The sequence below is a fragment of the Cinclus cinclus genome, chromosome 17 (assembly GCF_963662255.1).
Source record: "Cinclus cinclus chromosome 17, bCinCin1.1, whole genome shotgun sequence".
Lineage (NCBI taxonomy): Eukaryota > Metazoa > Chordata > Aves > Passeriformes > Cinclidae > Cinclus > Cinclus cinclus.
This window is the reverse complement of record NC_085062.1, coordinates 13324509-13349374: the sequence shown is the minus strand read 5'-3', so window position 1 is coordinate 13349374 and position 24866 is coordinate 13324509. Positions and strand designations below refer to the sequence as shown.

Genomic DNA, 24866 nt, shown 5'->3' with positions numbered 1-24866 from the left:
AGTGGAGCAGCTCCCTGCAGAGCCAGGAGATAATGGGAAGGAGGATTTGTAAAACAGGGATGCAAAACCTCCTCTCCTCAGGGCCCACAGGGCCTCACTGGAGGCTCTTGCCAGGGTGTTATTGCAAAAAAAAAAAAAAAAAAAAAAAAAAAAAAAAAAAAAAAGGAGGGATCATCCCAGTGGGGATGTGTACATCCAATCTCCTTGTTCAGTGACGTTCATTTGATCATTTGAAAGTCCCTGCAGGTCACCTTTGCACTCAGTGGAGTCCAGGGTGGTGTTTCCTCCTGAACAGCTTCCCAGAGTCTGGAGCCCAGACTGATGCCCTTCCCCAAATCCGAGTGGTGAAATGCAGCTACAAAAATACCCGACCTCTGGCATCTGTGGGGCACAGCACATCCGTGCTTGAACCAGAGCTGACCCTTGAAAAGGGAGAGAAGAATTTATCCTTCCCATGGATCAACTCCAGGACCCTTTCTGGGGAGTCCTTGGCTCTCCCGTTCTCCAGCCAGTCCCACATTTCAGGCAGGAACGCCTGAGCTGCCTCTGCGGCTCCACCAGCTCTGTAAATCACCTCCCCCCCGCCTGCCTGCCCTCCCCAGGAGTGCTTAAATCAACCCTAAATGAGCTCTTTTAAGGAAATGCGGGCAATCAGCGCTGAGTTATTGCGAGGCACGAGGGCTTTCTTAAAAGCGACAAGCACTTATTGGTCATCTGCACTCCAGAAGGCACAGCCCTGTAAATTTAGAGCCCGCCGGCTGAGCCTTGAGCTCAGCCTGTGCTGGAGGATTGTCAGCATTGTCCTCCCTCCCTGCTGTCTTTCCAAACCATCCCCTCCCTTCCACACCATCCTCTGTCCTTCCACACCATTGCCTGGCCTTTCACACCTTCTACACCACCCTCTTCAGTGCTCAGGCTCTGGTTTTGAGCCTTTCTCCTGCTCTTTCCACACTGCCCTTGTTGGAGCCCACCTGAAATCAGAAAATCATGGAAAATGGTGCCCTATTCCTGAGGAAGCGGTGTTACTCTTTCCACGGGTGATGTGATTTGGGAGCCTGTCCCTGAGTCTTTCCTCATCCACCCTGTTTGCAAACAGCTGCAAACCTCAGGAACAGGGAAGGACATTCCCAGAGGACAGTCTGGGATATTTCATGCCCGTCCTTCTCTCTGAGGTTCAGGTAGAGTTCATGTTTTCGTCTTCTTTGCCAGAAAAATAAAATAGCATTATAGAGGGAGTTGTGAGAAGCCCCTAAATCCAGAAGCTGGCACCTCAAAAAATTTGCTCAGTACCCTGAGATCAGTGGCAAACACTGAAATGCGGCAAGAGCTCCAGCATGGGAATGTCTCACATCTGCCTTTGGGCTGAGGTCCTGTGCCTGAGAAGAGCCAGGGATGGAGCAGCCTGTGTTTAACAGGAACACGGGCACTGCCCAGCATCATTTCCCTCTTGGTGCTGGCAGTGAGTGACAGCTCTGTAATCTCCATGGGGGAAGTTATGCGGTGGGTCAGCCTCTGTCAAGGAAACCACAGGCGATATTTGGAGTTCTTCTCTGAATTCTCCTGTTTTAAAAGCATTTCAGAGTTCCCTCTTGTCTGTAATGTCAAGGGAGTGGTAATAAATGTCATCTCTCCCCCAGGATATCATACCTGCAGCCAGGTGTGGGTTTCTGACAGGCTGGGTGTTTTTGGGGAGCAGAAAGGGGAGCAGGAGCTGGAGTTCAGCACAGGGAGAGACTGCAGGAGCAGTGGGAGAGCAGAGCTGAGTGACAGCTGTCAGGAAAACAATGTCTTAGGATGGCAAACCCTCAGTGACCTCGCTTTCTCTAGGGCTGACACTTTTCACTCAAGTATCTATTATTGTTCCACACCGAGTGTGCCCTCTTGGGTGTCCAAACCTGGTCGTGGTCACCCAGCTCTCCCAGCCTGGCTCCAACCCTGGGAGCATCTCTGTGGCTTCCTCTGGACTCTCTCCAGCAGCTCTGAATCCTTCTGGTGTTGGGAGCCAGGGCTGGATGCAGTGCTTCAGCTGAACCAGGGCTCAGCAAACAGTGAACTCTAAATAATTAATGGCACCTTAATGGTGACACTTCCTTGTGTATTGACATCAGGCTCAGAGGTGGGGGAGCCAAGGCAGAGGATGGAGATCGTGGTCCAGGCTGCTGCCAGCGGCCACCCCAAGTGATGGACAATTGGGAAGGGAGAAGGGAGGGAAGTGGTGCTCTGCAGCTCTTCCTTCCCATCCCAGGTGCATCCAGCAGTGCAGGGATCCCAAGAGAGCAAGCAGAGGACAGCAGGCACTAGGCACTTTCCCCCTGCTTTTCTCAGCAGAGCATTTCTGGTTTTTAATTCCCAGCTGTGTCATGTCAGATACAGGAACAATCCTCAGAGCAGGGCCTGAAATAAAGCTTCTCCTTCTGCTCCTTGTCCTGCTCTTGAGTTCATATCCTGCCTCATTTTGTGCAAGCTCTGGTTGTATTTGTCATGGCAGAACTGTTTCAATTTCCAATCCTTCTTGACAAGGTTCCTGACCCAGCCTATTCATTCCTCTCAAATCCACTTGGATGTGGCTGTGAGCTGGAGGGTTCCACACCTGAGTGCCTACCCCCCCCCCCTTCTCTGGAGCCTCCCACCAAGCGCTGAGATGCTCAGGGATGCACAGGCACAGCTTTAAGCTTGGGAATTTTCCTGGGAAGTGCAGGTGGACACAGAGTTTCATAGGACACCAGGGCTATGGAGGACCCTCTCCTTGTGCTGTAATGCTCCTGTATCAACATTATCACTGTGAATCGGTGCAGGGGCTGTCTTTTGCAAGAACCTGGTGATTTTTAACCTGCACACGGGATCTGACAGCTCTGCTCCCAGGATTTATGTGCCTAGGAGAGCACCTGAGGGATGGCTCCTCTTGCCCAGCAGCTGTGAGAGTGTGTGCAGAGTTTCATCCTGTGGTCCCAGAGCTGCAGCTGATCATCCAAAAGGGGCTTGGTTGTTAAAAGATCACGATTTACACCCAGCAGCTTTGCTTTCCACCCTTTTAATTCACCTTCCCATTTTCATAGGATCTGTCCCATGCTGTGCTGCTGTTAACAGTGTCTGAAATGTTTAGATTCTTCATAAGCAGGATTTTCTCAATTTACACCTTAATTTTAGCTTAGGGACAGAGCCCATCAGCATCTGGGTTTTTTTGTGCTGTGCGTGGCCACCGTGCCCAGCTCAGCCCTTCCCCAGCCCAGACTGTCCCACCAGCACTGGGGCTGGGACTGGGCTGGCACCAGTGCTGGATGTTTCCTGTCAGCTTTCTGCAGCTAATGTAAACTTTCCTTGCAGTCTGAAGTTGTATTCTCTATCTGTAATGTCAGAGTCCCCGCAGAGGCCGTGCTCTGAAATGTCACATTGTTTGTGCTTCCTCCGGGGGATATCTGGGCCGGCATTGCAGCTGAAGGTCAGCTCGGACCATTCCTCTTAAAGGTTGGACCCTCATGCAAATGTTGGTAATGATCTCAGGCAGAGAGATCATTTCCTCTCCCCTTCCCTCCCCCTGCTGTAATTCCAGACAGTCCCAGGGACAGGGGGAGGGATGGAAAACTTATCCTGGGCTCCAGCTCCACACCTCAGGTGGGCAGGAAAATGCAGAAGAGGCAGAGGTGGGGATGTGCCCTTTCAGCTGATATCCCACTCTCTGGAAAGCTGTGTGGGTTCCTCTGCTCCATCAGAGGCTATTCAAACATTCTTTAAAATGCCACACATTCTCAGAATCTCCAAAATCACAGTTACAGTATTCCAGAGCGGGTCATCCTGGAAGGGACCACAGAGGGTCACTGGTGCCACCTCCCTGCTCCAGCAGGGCCATCCCAGAGCTCAGGACACAGGAGTGTGTGCACACAGCTCTGGGATATCCCCAGGAGGAGACCCCACAGCCTCTCTGGGCTCTGCTCAGGGCTGGGCACTGCCCAGGGCAGAAGTTCTGCCTCCTGTGCAGGGGCAGTTCCTGGGCTCAGCCCCTGCCCCTGGCTCTGGGGCCATTGCTGGGCCTGGAGCAGAGCCTGGGACTGCTCTGACCTTCCCTGCACACAGGGACAGACAGACAGGGACACACAGGGACAGACAGGGACACCCAGGGACAGAGAGGGATAGACAGGGACATCCAGGGACAGACAGACAGACAGACAGGGACAGACAGACAGACAGACAGGGACACCCAGGGACAGACAGGGACACACCCAGGGACACACAGGGACAGACAGACAGGGACACACAGGGACAGACAGACAGACAGACAGACACCCAGGGACAGACAGACAGACAGGGACAGACAGACAGGGACACACAGGGACAGACAGACAGGGACACACCCAGGGACAGACAGGGACAGACAGACACCCAGGGACAGACAGACAGGGACACTCAGGGACAGAGAGGGATAGACAGGGACACACAGGGACACACAGACAGACAGACAGACAGACAGGGACAGACAGACAGGGACACCCAGGGACAGACAGACACCCAGGGACAGACAGACAGGGACACCCAGGGACAGACACCCAGGGACAGACAGACAGGGACACACCCAGGGCTGAGGCCCCTCTCAGCTGGGGCTCCTCTCCGGGCTGAGCCCCCCCAGCTCCCTCAGCCTTTCCTGGGCACCCAGATGCTCCAGCCCTTGCTCAGCTCCAGGAGCTCCATCCCAACCCAGACCTCAGCTGAAGCCCTTTGGTCTGCCCCTCTTACCCTGGAGGGTTTCTCTTCTCAGATTTGGGAGTTTAGAGAAAGCTCTCCTAAATCAGAAATGCTGATTTCATGCCTTTTGTCTTTAATTTCACTCTGGTGCCGAGTTTCTCGAGTTTCTCGTGCTGAGTGAGATCCAATTGCTGGTGACACAACGTGGATTCAAATGAGTGCTCGGGAGCTGACAAACCCTTCTTTATATATGGGGTTATTTTATTTAATCAGAGCCCTACACCACTGATTTATTAATTTCTGCACGTCTCAGATGCACCGAGGCTTACAAGCATCTCAACAGAAACCTTTTGTGTCCCTGCTTGCCAGGGCTTTTCAATTCCCTCTTTCTCATTTAGATTTTCTTCTCAGTCTCCTGTAAATGCCATTCAGCCACGGGCTTTGCTTCTATTGTGATTGCAGGAATGGTTGAATTCCCACCCCCCCAGGCAGGAGGGATCCCTCCCTTCTCCAATTGAGGGGCTGCTCCTCCCAACATCCAGGGATTATTTTGACAGCTTAGAGAAATTGCTTTGATTTTGTGCATTAATGCTGCTCTCAAGCCTTAACACTTTTTTTCCTTTTTCTTTTTTTTTTCCCCCAGAGCTTGCTCTGTTGCTGTCTCTGCTCTTCAGGAGCTGTTTTAAGTAGTCAGACTTCCACATTTGCCTTGAATATCTTCTCCCTCTTGTTTGAAGTCCCTGCCTTTAGAAAAGGGTTTAAGTCATTTAGTCTTTCACTGCTGTGGTTTCAGAGAGCACTTGGACTGCAGCTGGTTTAAGTTGGAGGATTTCAGGGAAGTTCTAACTCTGGGGAGAGCAGAACTTGGGACAGACACACTGCCCATATTTCTGCCTTGGAAAGGTGACATTTTGTTGTCCCCTTTTCTCAAAGCATTTTCTCCTGAAATACTTCTTTTTGTGGAGCACCAAATGTTCTTTCCTTCCTTTCCCTTGGATAGGGATGACAAAAAAGAGGCCAAATAATGCTGACCTGTGGTGCTGTGCTGGTCTGAGGGATGATTTTACAGCCAAATCACAGAATCCCAGAATGGTCTGGGTGGGAAAGGACCTTGAAGATCATGGAGCTCCACCCCCTGCCATGGGCAGGGACACCTTCCACTGTCCCAGGCTGCTCCAAGCCCCAGTGTCCAGCCTGTCCTTGGACAATTCCAGTTGCTGTGTCCCCGTGTGACACAGATTTAAGATGGGACTATTTTGCCCATAATTTACTGGGATTTTTTTTTGTTTTCCCAGCTCTTTGCAGGCTGCCAGGGGTTGTCCTGGTGTGCCTTTGCTGTGTGCTTGTGGTACCATCCCACATGGGGTTCCCTGTCATGGCACAGCTCAGTTAGGAGGTAAATTTGTGCTGGAGGGGTCACACAACATTTTTATCTGCTCTTATTGCATATCTCTTTGCTGATGAGCTCTGGAAGTCCTGGAGCTCCTCCTCCTCCAGCTTAGTTAATTTACTGTCCCACACTGCTTCTCCTGTATTTCCAGGATCCTTCAGCTCTTTGGACACACAATTGAGACATTTCCATCTGTGCTGCTCCAAGTTCACCTGTGGATAAAGCTCTTTCTCTCCCCTTTTCTCTGAGTTTCGTGGTGTTTTGTTGAGGAAGAACATCAGCTCCTAAGAGCTGTTGGAACAGGGATCAATAACAATTGGATTCTTTCTGATCAGCTCCAGCAGCCCCAGGCAACGAGTAACATTTGGCAATACAAGCTCAGAGCAAAAATTCCCTCCCAAGTTCCCCACCTTCCCTCTCTCATTATCAGGCATCACCTCTCAGCTCCTGGCAGCTCCTCAGACACAACTCTTTTATCTCCAGCCTTTCCCCTTCCTGATGAGGTGGAAGGAGGTTCATTTTCCCCACAAGGAGCAGTTTTCCAGCCTTGAACAATCTGCCAGCTCTTGCCACAGCCCTCCCTGACATTTATCCATCCCCATTAAAGCTGAAACCTTCCCCAGCTCAGGAGGGGCAGATTTAATTAACCTGCTATTTTCTACCCTTCTCATGAGATCGTTAATGAGAGTTCTAATGAGTCTGTGTGTGATGGTGGTCCCAATGCCTGTCACAGCACGTGTCCTCCTCTCCATACATCAGCCACTGGACACCGAGTTGGGATCTTCCAGGCAGAAGCAGGGACTCTTCCATGGGATGATGTGGAGCAGTCATTCCCAATGCAGCAGGAGCTGTCAGGAATGAGCTTTTTGGTGCTGCAGCGAGGCGTGGTCCTGCCTGCGGGGTGAGGGTGCAGGGCTCTCCCTCAAGCCAGGCTTTGGAAGGATAAAACAAACAGATCTCCCTCCACGGTGCACCTGGGTGCCTTGGGAATGGTTAAGGAATGGTGACACACCCCTGGACACCTCTGGAAGCCTCCCATGCCCAGCTGGCCAAGCAAACCCTTCCTGCTCCATAAGCAGCTGGGGATGGAAATGTGCACCCTCATGCTGCTGGGTGGTAATAGAATTCACGTGCCAGAAAAATGCCTGAAATTTTGTCTAAATTTCACACCTAAACTTCTCAGGGAGCTGGGGTGAGTTTGAGAGGTGCAGTGGCAGCTATAGTTCAGGTGCTGGCAGCTCCTGGGGACGTTTGCCACTGCAAGAGGCTCCTTTGTCCCAAGGACAGGTCACTGCTGCTGCTTCACTCATGGAACCACAGAACAGTCTGGCTTGGAAGGGACCTTTTAAATGTCATCCAGTGCTACCCCCTGCCATGGCAGGGACACCTTCCTCTATCCCAGGCTACTCCAAGCCCCAGTGTCCAACCTGGCCTTGGACACTTCCAGGGATCCAGGGGCAGCCACAGCTGCTCTGGGCACCTGTGCCAGGGCCTGCCCACCCTCCCAGGGAACAATTCCTTCCCAATATCCCATCCAGCCCTGCCCTCTGGCAGTGGGAAGCCATTCCCTGTGTCCTGTCCCTCCAGCCCTTGTCCCCAGTCCCTCTCCAGCTCTCCTGGAGCCCCTTTAGGCCCTGGAAGGGGCTCTGAGCTCTCCCTGGATCCTTCTCTTCTCCAGGTGAACACCCCCAGCTCTCCCAGCCTGGCTCCAGCCCTTGGAGCATCTCTGTGGCCTCCAGGACTCTCTCCAGCAGCTCCAGGTCCTTCCTGTGCTGGGCCCCAGGGCTGGAGGCAGCTCTGCAGGTGGGGTGTCACCTGAGTGGGGCAGAGGGGCAGAGTGCCCCTCCTTGGTCCCCTACTCTGTGGGATCAGGCTAGGACACACACAAAACAGAGCAGAATTTGTCCCTGGTTTCTTTGTGACCCTGATTTGCGGTCACCTTCCTCCAGAGCTGGTGCTGCCCCGTGTGGGTCTGACCAGGCTGTGCACAAGGGAAGAGGGTTTGGGCTGTTTTCCCAGAAAAAGAGGATATGTGAGGGGATGTGACCCCAAATAACAGCTAAAGAGGGAAGTAGGAAGGGAGAGGCCACAGTTGGTAAAGCAGAACCAGCAGCATCCTGGGAGGAAACATTTCCATGAGTAGTGGTGTAGAATTTGGACCCTGGAACTGAGGGGAGATTGGCTGAGTCTGCTCTGAAAAAGTCCTCAAGGAAGGGAAGGCAGAGACAGAGGCAGCAGAGGTGAGGACAATTTGGAATTCCCAGCTTCACTCCAAAGCATTCCTGGTTTTCCTGTGAGAGGTCCTGGCCTGATGCCCCACATGAGGCTGGGAGGGGATTTGCTGGGGAGTGTTTTGTTTGGGGTTGGGAGGTGGAAATATTGAGCAGGTTTGAGAACCCAGGCAGGCACCAAGAACGTTTTGGGAAGTGATGTCTGGAGAGTTTCTGCTGGAACCAGCAGGGTTTGTGCTCCTTATCCTTGCTCCTGTCAGAAGTTCCACAAATTATTTCCCAAAGGAAAGGAGAGTTGGTTCTCACTTTGCCAGGAAAAAAAAGATCAGGAGAACACAAGGAGACTTTTTTTTTCTGTCTTCAAATCCACAAGATTAATCTTCTTTTTCCTTGACTTGCATTATATGAGAAATCCACATGCCCCCCACAAAAAAAAAAAAAAACAAAAAAACCCCAAACAAACAAACAAAAAAACCTGTGAATATGCTGGGATGAGGCTTTTCCAGGCTGGAAGAGATGGGATATTCTGCTTGGAAATTAATATATTACCCATGAGATCCCACTTGGGTGCCTGTTGTTATTGTTCCTGCAGGTCTGAGCTTTACAGTGGCATTTCTGTGATTCTGCTATAATTTCTATTCATAATTTGACTGATTTCTTCCTATTTTCACTTGAGTTCATTCCTTTGATGAGATGATTCACATTTCCCCACATCAGCAGTTGGTCCTTGGTCTCCATTCTGTGCTGAAGGAGGTAAATTAAACAAAGAAGGCAAATGAAATGGAAAGAAATTCACTTAGTCCCATGAAATATTAACAGGCACTTATGGAAGTGAACCTCTGCTGGAGGGAGGGACCTGCAGGGTGGGAATTCTCTGTCCCCCTGGATATTTGCAGGGCCTGGCTATGGGATGGTGATTGTCTTCAACCAAATTCATGGTTTGGTTCGTTCAGTTAAGAAATGAGCCCCAGGGGCTGAATTCAGGGACAGCCTGACCCTGTGTGCTTGGTGTGGAAGAGGAAGGACAGGTGGCCCTGCCACCAGGGCATGGAGGGGTGACAGGAACACCCAGCCCTGGGGACAAACAGCTCCCATGGAAAGGAGAAAATACTGTTCTTATTCAAGGAAATATTTTCTTTCCTCTGCAATGATCCTGAATGCTTAAACAACTTGTCTGTGGAGAGGGATGCCCAGCTGGGATGAGAGCCCATCCACCAGGATGGTTTGTGGACAATAATCCCACATGGACGGATGCTCCAGCCCCTTTCTAAGGACTGTGTGTTGGAGCATGGCCAGAACCTGCCGACAAGATCCTGGTTCTAATTCCTTACAAACCTGAAAACCAGAGCATTTCCAGAGGCAGGGAAGACCAGGGAAGGTTGGAAGCAGCAAGTGTGAAAGCCCCAGAGGTGAGGAGAGGCTGCTCAGCTCAGGACCTGTGCTGTGGAGAAAGAGGAGATGTTAACAGAGCTAAGGATCAAAGGTGTAGAAATCCAGAGAAAAATACCTGGGAAAGCACTGGAACGGGCTGGCCAGGGAGTCACCATTCCTGGGAGTGCTGCAGAAACGTGTACCCATGACACTGGGGAGGTGCCTCAATGGCACTGGGTTGACACTTGGACTTGGAAATCTTAGGAGGCTTTTCCAACCTTATTGATTCTACAATTCCATGAAATACCAATAATTTCCACTTATTTGATATATCTCCCAGATTTTTTTTTCTAAACCCAGTTATCTTCTTCTTTTTTCTCTTTCTTGAGATCCTTTTTAAAGGTATTGCTGTCACAATTATTTATTGATGGCATCACCTCAATGCCAGAAAGCCCCTGGCTTGGACCGATGTCCTGGTGGATGAGATGTGCACAAATTCCCCCAGCCTCTGCTCGTGGATCTGGATTATAATAACAAAATCAGATTTATGTCAGGCACTTGATTTCCATGGTGGAGAATATCCTGTCCGTGGAATCAATGGACAGTTATTAAATGGATTAAGAAACAGGCAGCTTAAAGCCCTCAAAATGCAATTGTTGGTGGAGGATCAGTGCAGAACAAGCTGCTTGCACAGGAGCTTTGCAGGATTCAGCATCCACCCTGCTGTATTTTTCTGTTTTCATGAATGATCCAGAAAACATCCATAAATTACTGCCCTTGAAGTTGGCTGCTGACTGGGATTTTGCCCTGATAAATAAAGCTGAAGTCAGGGCTCTAATGCAGAGCAACTGCAGCTGCCTGGGAGACTAGCAGCAGGGAAACAAGGAACTTAAATCCAGCCAGGTGCTTGGCCATCCATCTGGAAGCAGGGAATGGGACCCTGGAAGCTGCAGGGTCTCAAATGGATTTAAGGCCACACTGGAGAATAGGTAATTAGGGACATTCACTGCCCTGTAGTGGGGGGAATGGATGGACATGGGGAAGAGGGGAGGCTATAAGGCAGAACAGGAGCTTTTATCCACCTGGAATGAAAAGCAGGACGGGGCTCTCAGTTCTCTGCAATGAGACCTTGAATTGAGGACTTGGGCATGGAAACCTGGTGTGAATACCTGGTGGAATTCTGTGGGATCTCAGGGTGGGTGTGAGGTGAGGACAGGTCATCCCAGCACCGGGGGCTCAAAGCCTGCTGGGCTGCAGGGTCCTTTCCCCATTGCTCCTTCCTGATTTCCAGGAAAACAGGAAGTTAGATAATTAGCAGCCTGTTATGTCCTTGTTCAGCTTGGCTTTGTGGAGCTGCATATCTCAGAGAGATATGTTTATTTATAGAGCCGTGGGTGTTGTGCTCCTCTGTGCACCTGGGGAGCGTGGCTGAGTGAGCTGCACTCACCTGAGACACACACAGGTACCAAAAACCAGTCCCAGCTTTATCTGGGAATGAAATGATGAGCCAGGGATTCGAGCCAGGAGCTGGGAGAGATGCTGAGGGAAAAAGGGAAAGGAGAGAGAGGGGGAGCATGGCCAGACTGGAGGGGCTGCGTGTCCCGAGGGGGATGAGGAATTCATCTTGAGGTAGAGACCTCAGTGATCATGGCACAGCTCTGCTCCTCCTTGCTTTGGGTGGCAAATCTTGGGATATCTGGAGAGGTCTGGTCCTCCAGGCTCAGCAAGGGGAGCAACAAGTTGTGAGCAGGGCAGAGAAATCTGATCTCCAGTGCCCCGTGTCTGCTCTGTCCTGTGATCATTTCCAGATGTTCTCTGGGAACATGGCTGTGTCTAAGGTTGGAGTTGAAATGTTCTCCCCCTGCCTGTCCTGGGGCTGTTTGCTCACTCTGCATCCACACACATAACCAAACTGAGGCCATGGGGGATGTTTGGAACAACTTTCCCTTCAGGCTCTTTCCCAAACTTCATCCCCGCACTCCACATGATGCACATGCTGGGGCTGCAAGCAAAAACTGAGACAAGGTTATTTTAGAGGAAAGCTGAGGAAAATGCTGCCTTGGGCAAGGGGGCTCTTCCAGAAGCTGTGCGGGTGGGATTTGCAGCTGGCAGGGGGTGCGGTCCCAGATGGCTGGGAGGGAGCAGGTGTAAATTCCATCTGGAGCTTCACCTCTCCTCTCCTCTCCCTGAGTCACTCACACACAGAGCAGCTACCAACACCACGTTTGGAGCTGCAGGAAACTCTCCTTCTTCCTGAGGAGGTTTTGAAGCATTCCTGAGGTACTTTGTGCCCCATGGGAGACCTAAATCATCTCAGAAACCTGAGTTTCCTTCCTGTTTGTCCCTGGTATTTTACAGATATGGCACAGATAATCCTGACTTCTGGAGGAGCTGCTTGTGATTCACAGTGAATATTTTGTCACTTCATTCTTCCCAGTGTGAGGATGGAACGGTGGCAGGATCACACATGATCCTGCTTGTGCAGTGTGCTGGATGCATCCTATCTGGATAGGGTGGGACTGAGGATGGGGACCACTTAGGATGCCTTCAACACAGTGCTGGAACCAGGAACAGCTTTTCTGGTCTCATTCTTAGGGATCTGATGGGTTTGGCTTTACTGGGCTGGGTGTGGATTTTGGCAATGGGACTCTTGGCAAAAGGCAGTGTGACAGGAACAGATTTGGGAGGAAAATCCTTCCCTGAGAGGGTGGGCAGGCCCTGGCACAGGGTGCCCAGAGAAGCTGTGGCTGTGCCTGGATCCCTGGAAGTGTCCAAGGCAAGGTTAGACATTGGGGCTTGGAGCAGCCTGGAACAGTGGAAGGTGTCCCTGTCCATGGCAGGGGTGGGAAGGAGATGGGATTTAAGGTCCTCCTGCCCAAACCATCCCATAATCCTGTGACAGCTTTGACAATACCATGGCCACTGGTGGATGTCACTTGGAGAAAGTGCAGCTGTGACATTTCATATAACCCTGGAATGATTTGGGTGGCAAGACACCTCAAAGATGACCATTCCAACCCATCTGGTTCTCCCAGGCCGTGAGGAAGGACCCCCCCACCTCCTCCTTGGCTCCCTGTGCTCGGTGTGGCCAGGCCCAGCCTGGCAGGTGCCCAGGGCAGCCCTGGGAGTTGGGTCAGGATCACAGCAGTGACTCAAAGCTGCTCTCCAAAATTAATTCAGTGGGATCTAGAGAGCTCAGCGAGTGCCTGCAGGCTTTCAGGGATCTCCCCCTGTCCTGCAGCCTTCCTGCCCATTCTCCTCCCCTTTTTGTGCCCATTTTCCCCCGTAGTGCCTCAAGTTCTCCAAATGCACATTCCAGGCCATATGCTTTCACCTTCCCTTTGGACATTGGGCTTCTTCTGCCTCTCATCCAACTCCCACAGCCTTGGGTCCCTGCCTTTAGCACAGCTGGCCCCTGCTCTGTGCATCTCCAGGAGATTTTCCCCTCTCCTCCCGCTGTCATTGTGGAAATTGGTACCTGGAAAAAGATCAAGTCAAACTCATTTGCTCTGAGCCAAATCCTCACAAATCCCACATGCTCCATGGAGCCCAGAGCCTGCTGCTGTGGTGCAGGGGCTCAGTGGTGCCACACTGGTAGAGAATACACCAGGACAAGACTTTGAATTGTGTGTTCAGGAAAGCTGGATATATCCATGGTTATTCCAGCTCCAGACATGATCACACCCTGAAAAGGCCCACACTACTGCATGCAGTGGGGAAGCCAGTTCTGAGGAAGGAAAAGGGAATACTGGGAGCTTGGATGGGCCAGCAGCATCTGAGACCTGCACTGTCTGCACAAAAAAGGACCAGGGTTGAACTGTGTCAAGCCAAGGACTGGAATAAACCAATCTAAGAGGTCTTTCCCACAGGAATTCTCCATGTTTTACTTTAGGCTCATAATCTTCTCCCTTTAAAAGGTCAGGAGATTTCCTCTTCCAGATGTGTCACAAATGCCAAGAGGATAGGTGGCAACCACGCAGATTTATCCTGTATTATGTGAGAACAGGTGAAAATCCTGCTCATGCTGATTGAACTGGCAGAGAGAGCCCCAGGTGAGGGGCAGAGCAAAGCACTGGCAGGAGCACTCACTGCAAAATGGGCTGGTGTATCCATAGCATTTTCCTGTGCCTATCCATAGGAAACAGGGATAACTAGGTCACTAGGTCAGGTTTCCAATACTTAAGAACCTCAAAGATTATTCCTGATTTCATGAAAATAATTTTAAATACCATCTTTAACCTGCGGGGGTTGGCCAAGTCCTTATTTATTGTTCCCTGTGAGGGAGGGGAGGTACTAAAATTGAATTTCCAGAGAAGCTGTGGAAGTTCTGTAAAAGTCCATCTGGACCCCTGCATAAGTTTGTTTAAACCTCTGCAGCCGCCCATCTAAATCTGTGCAAAATTCCTTCTAAATCTCTGACATGGTCCATCCAAACCTCTGCAGAGTCCACCTAAATCTCTGCAGATGCCCATCTGAACCTTTGCAAAACCCCAGCTGGACCTCTGCAATTGTCCACCTGAAGCTCTGCAATTTTACATCTGAACACCTGGGAAATTCCATCTAAACATGTGCCATGGTCCCTCTGAGCCTCTACTAAACACCATCTAATCCTCTGCAATTTTCTGTCTGAACTTCTGCAAAATTCCATCTAAATCTCTGTCCAATTCTACCGGCGCCCTTCCATGGTCCAAGCTACCCCAAGTACTGCACTCCCACCACTGCAGTGAAGAGGAAAATCTGTGGAATAGAGAAAAAACATCTGCAGCAGCATTCCTACAGGGACCTAGAGCTTGGAAGAATCCTGAGGAGGGGAAAGAAGGTTTTATGTCTGGTAGGGAGCCAGGGAAGCTCTGCCTCAGACCACTGTTTGCCCAGGGCTTGGAGAATGTGCCAGGGAAAAGCTCCCATTATTTAGAGCTGCATTCCCACCCCTGTCTGCTCCTGGATCCTACCTCAGTCCAGCCCGAATGTCCCTGGCCTGGCTCCCTGCAGCTCTTCTCACATTCTTTTATTGGAACTTTTCTCATTCCCTGGCCTCCCAGGGCACTCCTGAGCTGTAATAATTGATAATTGTTATTGTTAACCAGGGACCTGATGACTCCCTTCACATTTCCCCTCAGAAGGGTTCTGGTGACCTTTTCTCTGAGCAGCTCTCACACCTCTGTGCCTTGCAGCAAGCTTTGGGAATTCAGCAGGATGAAAACCCTCTGGCTACAGAAGAAACTTTATTTTTTCTGCTCCTTGTCAAGTTCTCATTCAAATGGGCTGAAATACAAACCATTCACTCTCCCCTTCTCCTTCCTCTCCCTGATGCTGCCGAGGGAAATGCTGGTAAAGCACCAAAAGCATAACCCGGACCAAAATGTTCTTAGGCTAAATCCAGGCTGCTGCCAAAATTTTGGGAGTGAGGGAGAGCCACTGGCAGGGCTGGGGAGCCCCACAAATGGGAGCTGCTTTGGCACATCCCAGGAATGGATGGAACTGTCCCAGGGGAGGTTTGTGCTGCCCTGAGCTCCTGAAATGAGCTGTGCAGCTCAGCCCCGAGCGATGCTGAAGACTCAGCATTCAAACCCCCCGGAGGTTTGGGAGGATGAAGTGGAAGAATTGTTACAAGATATAACTTGTTTTGAACCTTCTTTCCTTCAAAATATTTCTGCAGTATTAAGTCCAAAAATCGCATTAAGGGAGTGTGATTGAAGAGGGAAAGATGAACTCCCAAAGTGAGGAGATGGCACATCCACTGCCTGCCTCCCTGTGGGGATGCATTACAGAAATGACCTTTCAGCCCTGACCCTAGCTGGGATTTTTCTTGCTCAAATCCTCTGCAGGGCATAGCCTTAATGTTCTAGAGGGACTGTGCTGCCAGGGGCAAGGAACAGCACCTCAATCCCAAAGGTTAATGGGTCTGGATGCAGTCCCAGAGGATGTGGGATCAGGGACAAGTCAGGGGTGGGGTTCAGGTGCCTAAATTGCTGCCCCTACTGCTGCTCCCAGCAGCTCCAGGCAGGGCTGGCACAGGTCTCACACGGGGCTGTGCCAAACTTGCCCACACCATTCCTGCTGCCTCGGGTCCCCAGGGGTGTCCAAAAGGGAATTAGCTCTCTATTTTCAGGTCGCTGGGATTCATCATCAGTGTTCTGGTGTGAGCTGGGGCTCGAGCTCCAGCCCCTGGACATGGAGCATCCCCAGCAGAGCCTCAGGAGTGATTCAGAACCCCAGAACTCACTCACCCCAGTGACCTCACTGACTGTCCCGCCCAAGAGGGGTGTCTGGCACCCCAAAATCCCCATGGAGATGCAAAGGTGCCCCAGGACCTGCTTCAGCCCCAGAATGTTGTGCTGCAGCTGCCCGAGGGTGGCAGGACCTGCTCTGCCCCGCAGCTGTGACTCTGGTGCCTATCCCAGGTGTTCCATGGGGGCAAAGCTTCATCCCCATCCTCTCCTCCTACCTGCACCATCATGCTCCATCCTTCTTCTCCGCAGCAGAAGGGAGGGGAACTCCAGACTACTCGGAGCCAGTTGTCCTTCCTCACTCACTGACCTCTCCATTCACCTCACTTGAAATGCATCAAAGCGCTGCCCTCTTCCCTGTGGCACAGGCACAGCCCCACCTTCGGCCGCGGGACAAAGCGGGAGGCAGCAGCAGCAGCAGCCGAGTGCGGAATTTCAAACGATGCCCACTCCCAGCGGGGAATTGGGCAGCTCCAGTGTGGCCCTGCTATAAACAAAGGCAAAACGCTGTGAGCATCAGCAAAAGGCTTTGTATTGTAAAGGGCTCCCTTTATGTCCGAGCAGGAGAGAATTCAGATGATTATTGACTCTCCACTGCACGAAAGCCGTATTAGAGTATCTCCAAATCAATCGAGACCAGAGCAGCGGTGAGAGGCCGTGGTTCTGCAAAGGGCAACACATTGCAGCTCGCTTTGGCCTCCTGAAAAAAAGTTTACAAAGCATCTGTTGGAGGCCCCCGGAGCCTTTTCTTTCTAATGGCCACGTTTGCCAAGGTGATGGCCCGGGGGAGCGGGAGAGGCAGATAATGGACCCACTTTAATTACTTCCAGTTCCATGAATCCGAACACTCAGGGATGGCAAAGGGGAAGTGCTGCAGCTTCACTGAAGGAGCTTTCTGGCTTTTAAGAAAGCTCTGGAGGAACAAATGCTAAAGTCAAAATCTTGGAGGGACTGAAGGTTCCAGGTTTTGGAATTTCTTTCATGTTTTGCTTTTGACAGGAACTCTTGGGTTAAGTTTTAATCATGTTCTGAAAGAGGGAGAGATGGTTTCTCAGCTAAGAGAGGAGTGGATGGGTGCCGTTCCAAGAGCCTTTTCCTCAGGGATGGGCACTGAAATGGGTCCTGAGGTGGACAAGTCCAGCTGGAGGTGGAGGATCCAGCGTCCAGTGGTGGTGGGAGCTCGCTGCAGGTGAGAAGTTGGGATGGATTTATCTGGAAAGTGAAGGGAGGATGCTATTCCCCACTGGGCAGCTCAGGGAATGGGGAGAAAGGGAAACTTCTGACCTCCCTCCTTCTCGTGACAGACAGGAATCACAGAATCCTGGAATGCTTTGTGTTGGGAAGGACTTTTAAGTTCATCTCATTCCACCCCCTGACACCTTCTACTATCCCAGGTTGACCCAAGCCCCATCCAACCTGGCTTGAATGTCTCCTGTCCTCCAGACCAGGAGCAGGGGGTGTTTTTCCTGGAAAAGGAAGGAGCCCAAGGCCATAGCTGAACCCTGTGCTCCAGGAAAACAAATTAAAATATGCCAGTGCGAGGTCTGGATGGCTCATGGCACTTGGTGGCCACTGGGGTCTGGGACACACTGAGACCAGGCACAACTGCTGTTTGGACACTGGAGAAGGATTGGACACTGGAGAAAGATTTTGGAGGAGCAGGGAAAGCCTTGGCAGGGTCCCTGGGGTCTCTGTCATGGCACACCCAGCCTGGCTGGGGACAGAAGTGTCACCTTGGCTTCCCGTGGCTACATCCACTCCTGCCCTTCCCCCTGGCCCTGCCCTGGTGGGGACTGACAGTGGCTGTGTCATGGATCAGTCAGGACATGGCTGAGCTGCACGGTGGGAAAGCTACTGGAAAAACGCTTTGGGGGATGATTGACAGGAACTGTCTCAGTGGAAGGAGCTAATCCGAGCAGCTCATGAACACACCGGGTCCCTAATTAAAGCACACAGCCTGGCCCTGCTGTAATTAATTTCCCGGTGCTGCTGGCACTCAGTGCCACTGACTCACCGCTGCTGGCAGCCTCCGGGGCATGGGAGCGGGACAGGGAGAGCCAAGCCTGAGCCTCAGAGCAGAGCAGGATGTGCCCCTTCCCTTCTGGAGCCACAGTGCTGCAGCCCTGGCACAGCCAGGAGCTGAGACAGGACCCTGCTGCCTGGCCTGGGAGCTTGCCATGGGAAGAGAGATCCTGTGGATAGCCTGTGCCCGCTCAGCTGTCAGGATGGGTGGTGGGACAGGGCAGGGAGATGCTCATGGCTCATCCTCTCCCAGCTGCTTCCTGTGCTCTCCTCTCTCCCCGTATACACATGGATTTACATGGATTTATCATGCCCTTGGCTGGAGCTGGGACAGCCATGGTGTCATTGTGATTCCTCTCACTTTAGAATGTGTTTTTGCATTCCCTCTGCTCTTTCCCATCTATTCCTAAGGCCTGTGGGATGCACCCGGGCTGTGGCTGGATTTTCCCCAGGCCGTGGCAGGGAGAAGCAGCGTGGGGACAGCTGGGTCCAGCCCCAGTGCCCAGTCCGAGCTGTTTGGCTGGAGTGGGAGGTGTTGCATAAGGAGGTGACTCCCACTGCTCCAGTGTCATCCCCAGCCCATCAGTCACAACACAAAGCTGATGAGAGCGGCTCCAGAAAGTCCCTTTTCTCTGTCTATGGAGTGTCATTATCAGCTGCAGAGGGATGGCCAGAGTCGCCAGCACTGTTCTAATTTCCCAGGAGGCTGCTATTTGTGTGTCATGGCTGCAGCAAGGAGTTTCAGTTGTCTTGTTTCACTGTGCTTCATGCAATGGGATGTGACACGTCAAAATATGACAAGGCAGCCAAAATGTGTCACAATACTGCACTCAAACTCTGCCTTGCAGGGTTGCTCAGCAGCTGATGGCATCAGGCTCCAATTATCTCTGCATGCTGAGCTGGGTTTTCATCCCTTGTGGAATATGATATATGGGACTCTCCTGCCTGTACTGGACTATTGGATCACATCAGATTTATTAACCACACACGGGGAATCGTTCTGACCAGACTGACACCCAAACCTGGGATCTCGGCCTGTTTGTGCAGGAAAGAGACTTTCCCACCTTGGCTTTTCTAATTGTTATTCCTTCGGGAAAGATCTGGTGAGGTTTCTGTGTGATTTAATCGGTTATTGTTAGTGTTTGATGTGGTTTCATTGGCCACGTGAGCACCTGCCAGGCTCTAAAGGAGGTGCAGCTGCTGCCTTCAGATTCCCCCCTGGAATGTGGCTGCAATCTCCCCAGTTCATCCCATTCTGCACTGCTGGGCTTTCCTGTCTGGCTTTTTGCAAACTGCTTTTCCACCTTACTTTGCAATGAGGCACCAGCATTCCAGAACGGGATTTGGAGTTTTTCAAATGACAAACCCTCCCACAAGAGAGGCAAAGCCACTCTTGTCCCTAGGCTCGAGATCCCCAGCAACAGGGAGGGCATGTCCTGTGGCGAGAGGTGCTGTGACAAGCTGGGAAGGAGTCACAGTGTCCCTGCTCACATGTGGCATTCCCAAATGGAGCCTCCTGCTGCACTGGCTGCTGTCCATTCATTTTATCTCCTGTTTGGAGGAATCAGACTAATTACTTGCTAATTACTGGGAAAGCACTGCTGGTACTGCCTCCCTTCCCATCAGAGCAGGGAACAGCCTGGCTCTTCTCAGCAGGACCTTCAGGGACCCTCGAGGTCCCTTTGGACAAGGGCCTGCTCTGTCCATCCCTTCCCTCCCTCCAGGCTCATTCCCAGCTCCACAGCTGGGGAATCTGGGGAACCAAAATGCTTCCTTGGGATTCCAGTGCAGCCCAGCTCCTGGGGAAGTGGGTGGGCATCACCAGGAAAAAAATGTTCCTCTCCAGGGTTTTCCAGCCCCATGAGGCTGCCAGCATGCTTGGGACACATGGAATCTGTTCCTGCCTTGCACACTTGGTGGGGTCCCTGACTGAAACCTTTCTCCTACAATAGCCCAGTGGAAAATTCTGCTGTTCCTCCTCTTCCTCGGTGGCTGCACAGGTTCAAAGAAAAAAAATATGGGGAGAAAGGAAGCAGGAATATGTGCCTGTTTTGAGCAGGAGAAGGAAAGGATCCTCTTGGCCCTGAGACTTCTCCAGGCAGGACTGACCTGAAAGTTATTCTGAGAATGTCTCACAGTTATTCCTCCCAGGAGATCAGATCAGTCCAAAATTATTTGTGGAAAGTCACAGTTATGTTTTGAGAGTGGTGTAGGGAACCTGCTTGTTTGGAAGAATTGTTCCATGACCCTGCAAAATGAGGAGCTGGTGGCACTGCTGAGATGGGATTTGGAGTTTCCTGATACATCCCATACATAGGTGCTCTTCCAGTAGCTGAGCTGTGCCAGGCATGCCCCTGGCAGAGAGAAATGCCCCAGAATTTGGTCCCTTTGCTCACAGATAAGATCTTGGGAATAGGGCTGGTGTTGGATGTGCAAATCCAAAGCGTTGATCCCTCTCTTTCACCTCCCAAGGGTGCAGGGCAGAAGAGGTGCTGGGACTCCATCTCTACAAGTGTACACTGATTTAAGCTCTTGAGTTGAACCCCATTTTTAATCCTACATTTTAATCTCTGGCTGCCCTGGTGTCTGTTTGTGGTTGGTGGTGCCACACTCGGAGGGGAATTTCAGGTTCCTCTGCAAAGAGAAGCGCACTCCATGCGACCCTGCCTAATTCCCACCTTGTTTCTGTCATTCCTCAGGAAGCAAACTGCTGATTTTGGTGCTTTGCTTGAACATCCCGTCAGAAGTGGAGTCCTGCCCCGGGGCATGTGTATGCTACAGTGAGCCCAAGATCACCATCAGCTGCCAGCAGCAGGGGCTGACAGCCATCCCCACCGAGATTCCCATCCAGAGCCAGCGCATCTTCCTGCACAACAACAGGATAACCCTGGTGAGGGCGACCAGCTTCACCTCCTGCCGCAACATGACCATCCTGTGGATCCACTCCAACAACATCAGCCTCATTGAGCCCGGAGCCTTCTACGGGCTCACCAAACTGGAGGAGCTGGACCTCAGTGACAACACGAACCTGAAATCCATCAACCCCATCACCTTCCGGGGGCTTGTGCACCTCCACACCCTGCACCTTGATCGCTGTGGGCTCCTGGAGCTCTCCACGGGGCTTTTCCGAGGGTTGTTCTCCTTGCAGTACCTCTACCTTCAGGATAATAACCTCCAGGTCCTGCTGGACGACACCTTCATTGACCTGGCGAACCTCACGTACCTGTTTTTGCACGGGAACAAAATCAAGAGCTTGTCGGAGAACGTCTTCCGTGGGCTGATCAACCTGGACCGGCTGCTGCTGCACCAGAACAGGGTGAGCCTGGTGCACCGGCGCGCGTTCCACGACCTGGGGAAGGTGATGACCTTGTACCTGTTCAACAACAACCTGACCGTGCTCACGGGGGACACCATGGCCCCCCTGGTGTCCCTGCAGTACCTGCGCCTCAATGGCAACCAGTGGATCTGCGACTGCCAGGCCCGCTCGCTCTGGAATTGGTTCAAGCAGTTCAAGGGCTCCTCCTCAGAGCTGGAGTGTCACCTGCCCCCTCGCCTGGCAGGGCGGGACCTTAAGCGGCTGCAGAGCTCCGACCTGGACAGCTGCGTGGACTCCTTCAACCAGATCCGCACCAGTGTTTTTAGCACCAAAACCAGGTCGGGGAAGCTCCCGACGGGGCTGCCCCCGCTGGGCTCCCACGATGGCTCCTCCAAGTGTTGCCAGCCGGAGATGGACAAGTCTTTTATTTACGAGGCTAAGGGCAAGGTAGGGCCCTCCTCTCACAGCAGCCGCTCATCCAACAACCACCTCAAGGAGAAGGAGAACATGTCCAGGCCCAAGTACATGGAGACAGACCCTTCCAAAAATGGCAGCAACAAGCAGATAAATGATTCCCCCTTTGGGACCTTCCCCAGCATTGTAGACCCTCCTTTGACCAAGTTGAGACCTGAATTTCTAGAGCCCATTGAACCTTCCACAGTCCCAACCAAAAAGAGGCAGGGCTGCTCTAAAAAGAACAGATCAAAGGCCCAGTGCCGCCTCACCCAGCAGGGGAACAGCTCCACGTTACAGCTCAGCCTAAGCCTTTTGATCCCCCCCTTGGTGTGGAGCTTACTGTTATTCTGCTAAAATTAACTCTTTTCCTGGGTTGATCACACTTTAATACTCGACTTTTGCTGACCTCCATAAATGTTGCAAACAAAAGCAGGACTCCCATCCACCGTGAGAAAGCTTTGTTACACAAAACTTAACTGGATGCCTTTATTAAAACAAACAAACAAAAACAAAACAAACAAACAAAAAGACAAATACTGAGATGTACATAATTTATTTGTCCTGAAACCTGTGAATTATACCTTTGGTCTTTGGAACTGCACTTACCCACAAAGCAGCTTTTGCTACAGCAGATGGTAAATAAATATGGTTTATTTACAGGGGGAAAAAAGTGTAAGAAATGCTCTGAAAATAATGTCTAAAATCTGTCTGTAACTCGCCATCGCACTGAACAATGTTGCAAAGGTTCCCATTTGCAGAGGTAATGGATTTGATGCTGTTTTAATCCTATGTTGATGACTCTTGCAGTTTTTCCATCTCCATTCCATCCTTCACGTTTACAAACAGCATTTGTTAAAGAATGCTGCCTTCCCCTTCACAAGATTGCAGTATATATAGATATGCATTTTATTTTACTTGTGTACAAGTATATGAAAAACTATAAAATAAAGATTTCTTTTTCCTAAGTGGTTGTCATCTGCCAGGGGTGAAGGAATTGGATCAGCTAAAAAGCTGAAAATTTAAAAGGATGTGGAGTGTGATCTGAGCATTTAACACCACAGTGATAAATAAGGCATTTTGGATGGTTATGCAACTTCTAACTGGTGCCAACAAAGGGTTTGGTTGTGTGAAACATGCCCTGCTCATGCTCCTGTTTCCCTTCAAACTGTCTCACCTTCTCCTGGCATCATTCAGATTCCAGGATGATCAGAAGAACAGCAAATGCTGGCCCAGCCCTTCAGAGCTGGGCTAGAGGAATGTCAGAAACAATCCCAACATTTGGGCAGGGCCATTTTTCTCCTGCTCTTCACAGATGGGCTCAGCTCTGTGGTGGGTCTGGAGTGGAGCGGCACTGAGATTTCGGAAATAGGGGGGATCTCCACAGAAACACAGGGCCTGGCAGCTCAGGTGCCCATCCCTGGAGTCACCGTGCCAGTGGCTTCATCTCCAGGGTGACCTTGGGATGCTAAGAAAATAAACCATAGCTGTCCACATGTGGTGGATGCCACCCCATGGGACCCAGTGGGCCATAAAGGGGAGCTGGCACTGCAGCCACTCCCTGGACCAGGCTAGGAACAGTTGGCACAGAGCTTATCAGGAGGTTGCTTTTCCTTATCAAACCACAGAGATTCTCCTGTGCCACTCTCTCCTGATGGGGTTTGGAGGTCTCTGAAGGCAGGAGCTCACACATGGCTGGCAGGGCATGGGGGACAGAGAAAGGCAGTGGCACAGTCCCAAGGGAGCTCCAGGATTATGTGTGGAAGTCAGACTGGGGGGCTCCAGGTTGCACCATCCCTTGGGGTTCCCAACACTGGGACTGGTGCTGAGCTTCCCAGAAGGAGGGAAGCACTGTCAGCCAGGAGTGAAGGGCATCAGCAGAGCCACAGCTTCCTTCCAGCCTTGTCCTAGGCCTGATGGCTGATAAAGAGGGAGCAGAGACCATGGGGAGAAACAGGACGATGCTTGGATGGCCAATGTCCAACCCTGGGATGCTGTGGGGCAGGGTCTGTGCTCCACCCTGGGGTGCTGCTGGCTCTTTTCCCCTCTACCACAGCCAGTTCCCACCTGGGTGAGTGACAGGGAGTGCCCAAAGTGCTGCATTTGTGATCTATCTCCAAATCCATCCCTGGAGCTGCCAAAAAGGTGTGGCACAGACCCCTGGGAATGAACATATCCCTCGTGTCACCACAATGGGGACAGGCCTGTCTCTCCCCGCTGGGCAGAAGCTGCTGTGCAGAACAGCCCTGGGATCCCAGCAGATCCCATTCCTGCCAGCCCAGCTCCATGATGCAGCCTCTGCAGAGGCTTCAGGTGTGTTTGGGTGCAAATTCATTGCCCTGCCAGAAGGATGGAGCAGGAAATCAGTGCCTGTGCTGGGACAGCACTGGGATGAGCTGGCCAGCCCCGCTGTGTGTGCCCAGTCTGGCGTGCACTTGTCCGCACTCACAGGCCACTGACTGGGACCTTACCAGCCACTTCCTGCCACTCCTGCTCAGATTTGTCTCATCATGCCAGAGCTGAAGGATTTCCCAAGGTCCTGCATTCTCTGTCTCATCTCAAAAAGCATCATTGAGACTCTTGAAGGATTCAAACCTACACTGGGATCTGAAGCTCAGGAGCAGAGAGCAGCTTGGTCACAGGGTCAGCAGTGCCCCAAAGCCCATGGAAAAGCTGGAAGATTTGCTGGATGCTGTGACGGACACCCATGGAACCTCCTGTTTGGGTCATAGGCTCAGTGTGACTCCCTTGTACAGCAATTAGTGAGTCCTGTAGTCCAAGTTCCTGCTCCATGCAAGCAAGACCAGGTGGCAAAAATGCAGGATAAACTTGAAAGAAAAAAAATTGAAAAAAAAAAGAGAACATTGTGGCATTTCCCCCAGCAGCTGAAGGGAAGAGCTGGGAGCTGGGCTTGCCCTGCCCAAAGCAGGATCTCAGGGAGTTTGACTCTCTATGGACAATGCAAAGCAGACAAGGAATTCCTGTCATTTATCCTGAATGGAGCAGGAGCTGTACTCTGCCAACCCAGTGACACTGTTCCTGCTTTCTAGAGCTTGGCTCTGCTGTGGTTTCAGTGGCTCCTAGGACTATACCTTGGCCACAAGCCCAGAAGAATCCCTCGTGCTAATTTCCTAGATTTCCTGCTGTCCAGATGCCAATTCCTTTGTTTACAGCCA

The 24866-nt window shown here is 51.6% G+C and overlaps 1 protein-coding gene across 1 annotated transcript in view; it reads left to right on the top strand.

Annotated features, from left to right (window-relative positions):
• RTN4R (reticulon 4 receptor) overlaps positions 1-22047 on the top strand; it is a 44138-nt gene extending 22091 nt beyond the window's left edge. The window contains exons 3-4 of the mRNA XM_062504281.1: positions 12376-12397; positions 20621-22047. Coding sequence (XP_062360265.1) covers positions 12376-12397; positions 20621-22047 — 1449 coding nt within the window. The remainder of the gene's footprint in view (positions 1-12375; positions 12398-20620) is intronic.
• The last annotated feature ends 2819 nt before the right edge of the window (positions 22048-24866 follow it).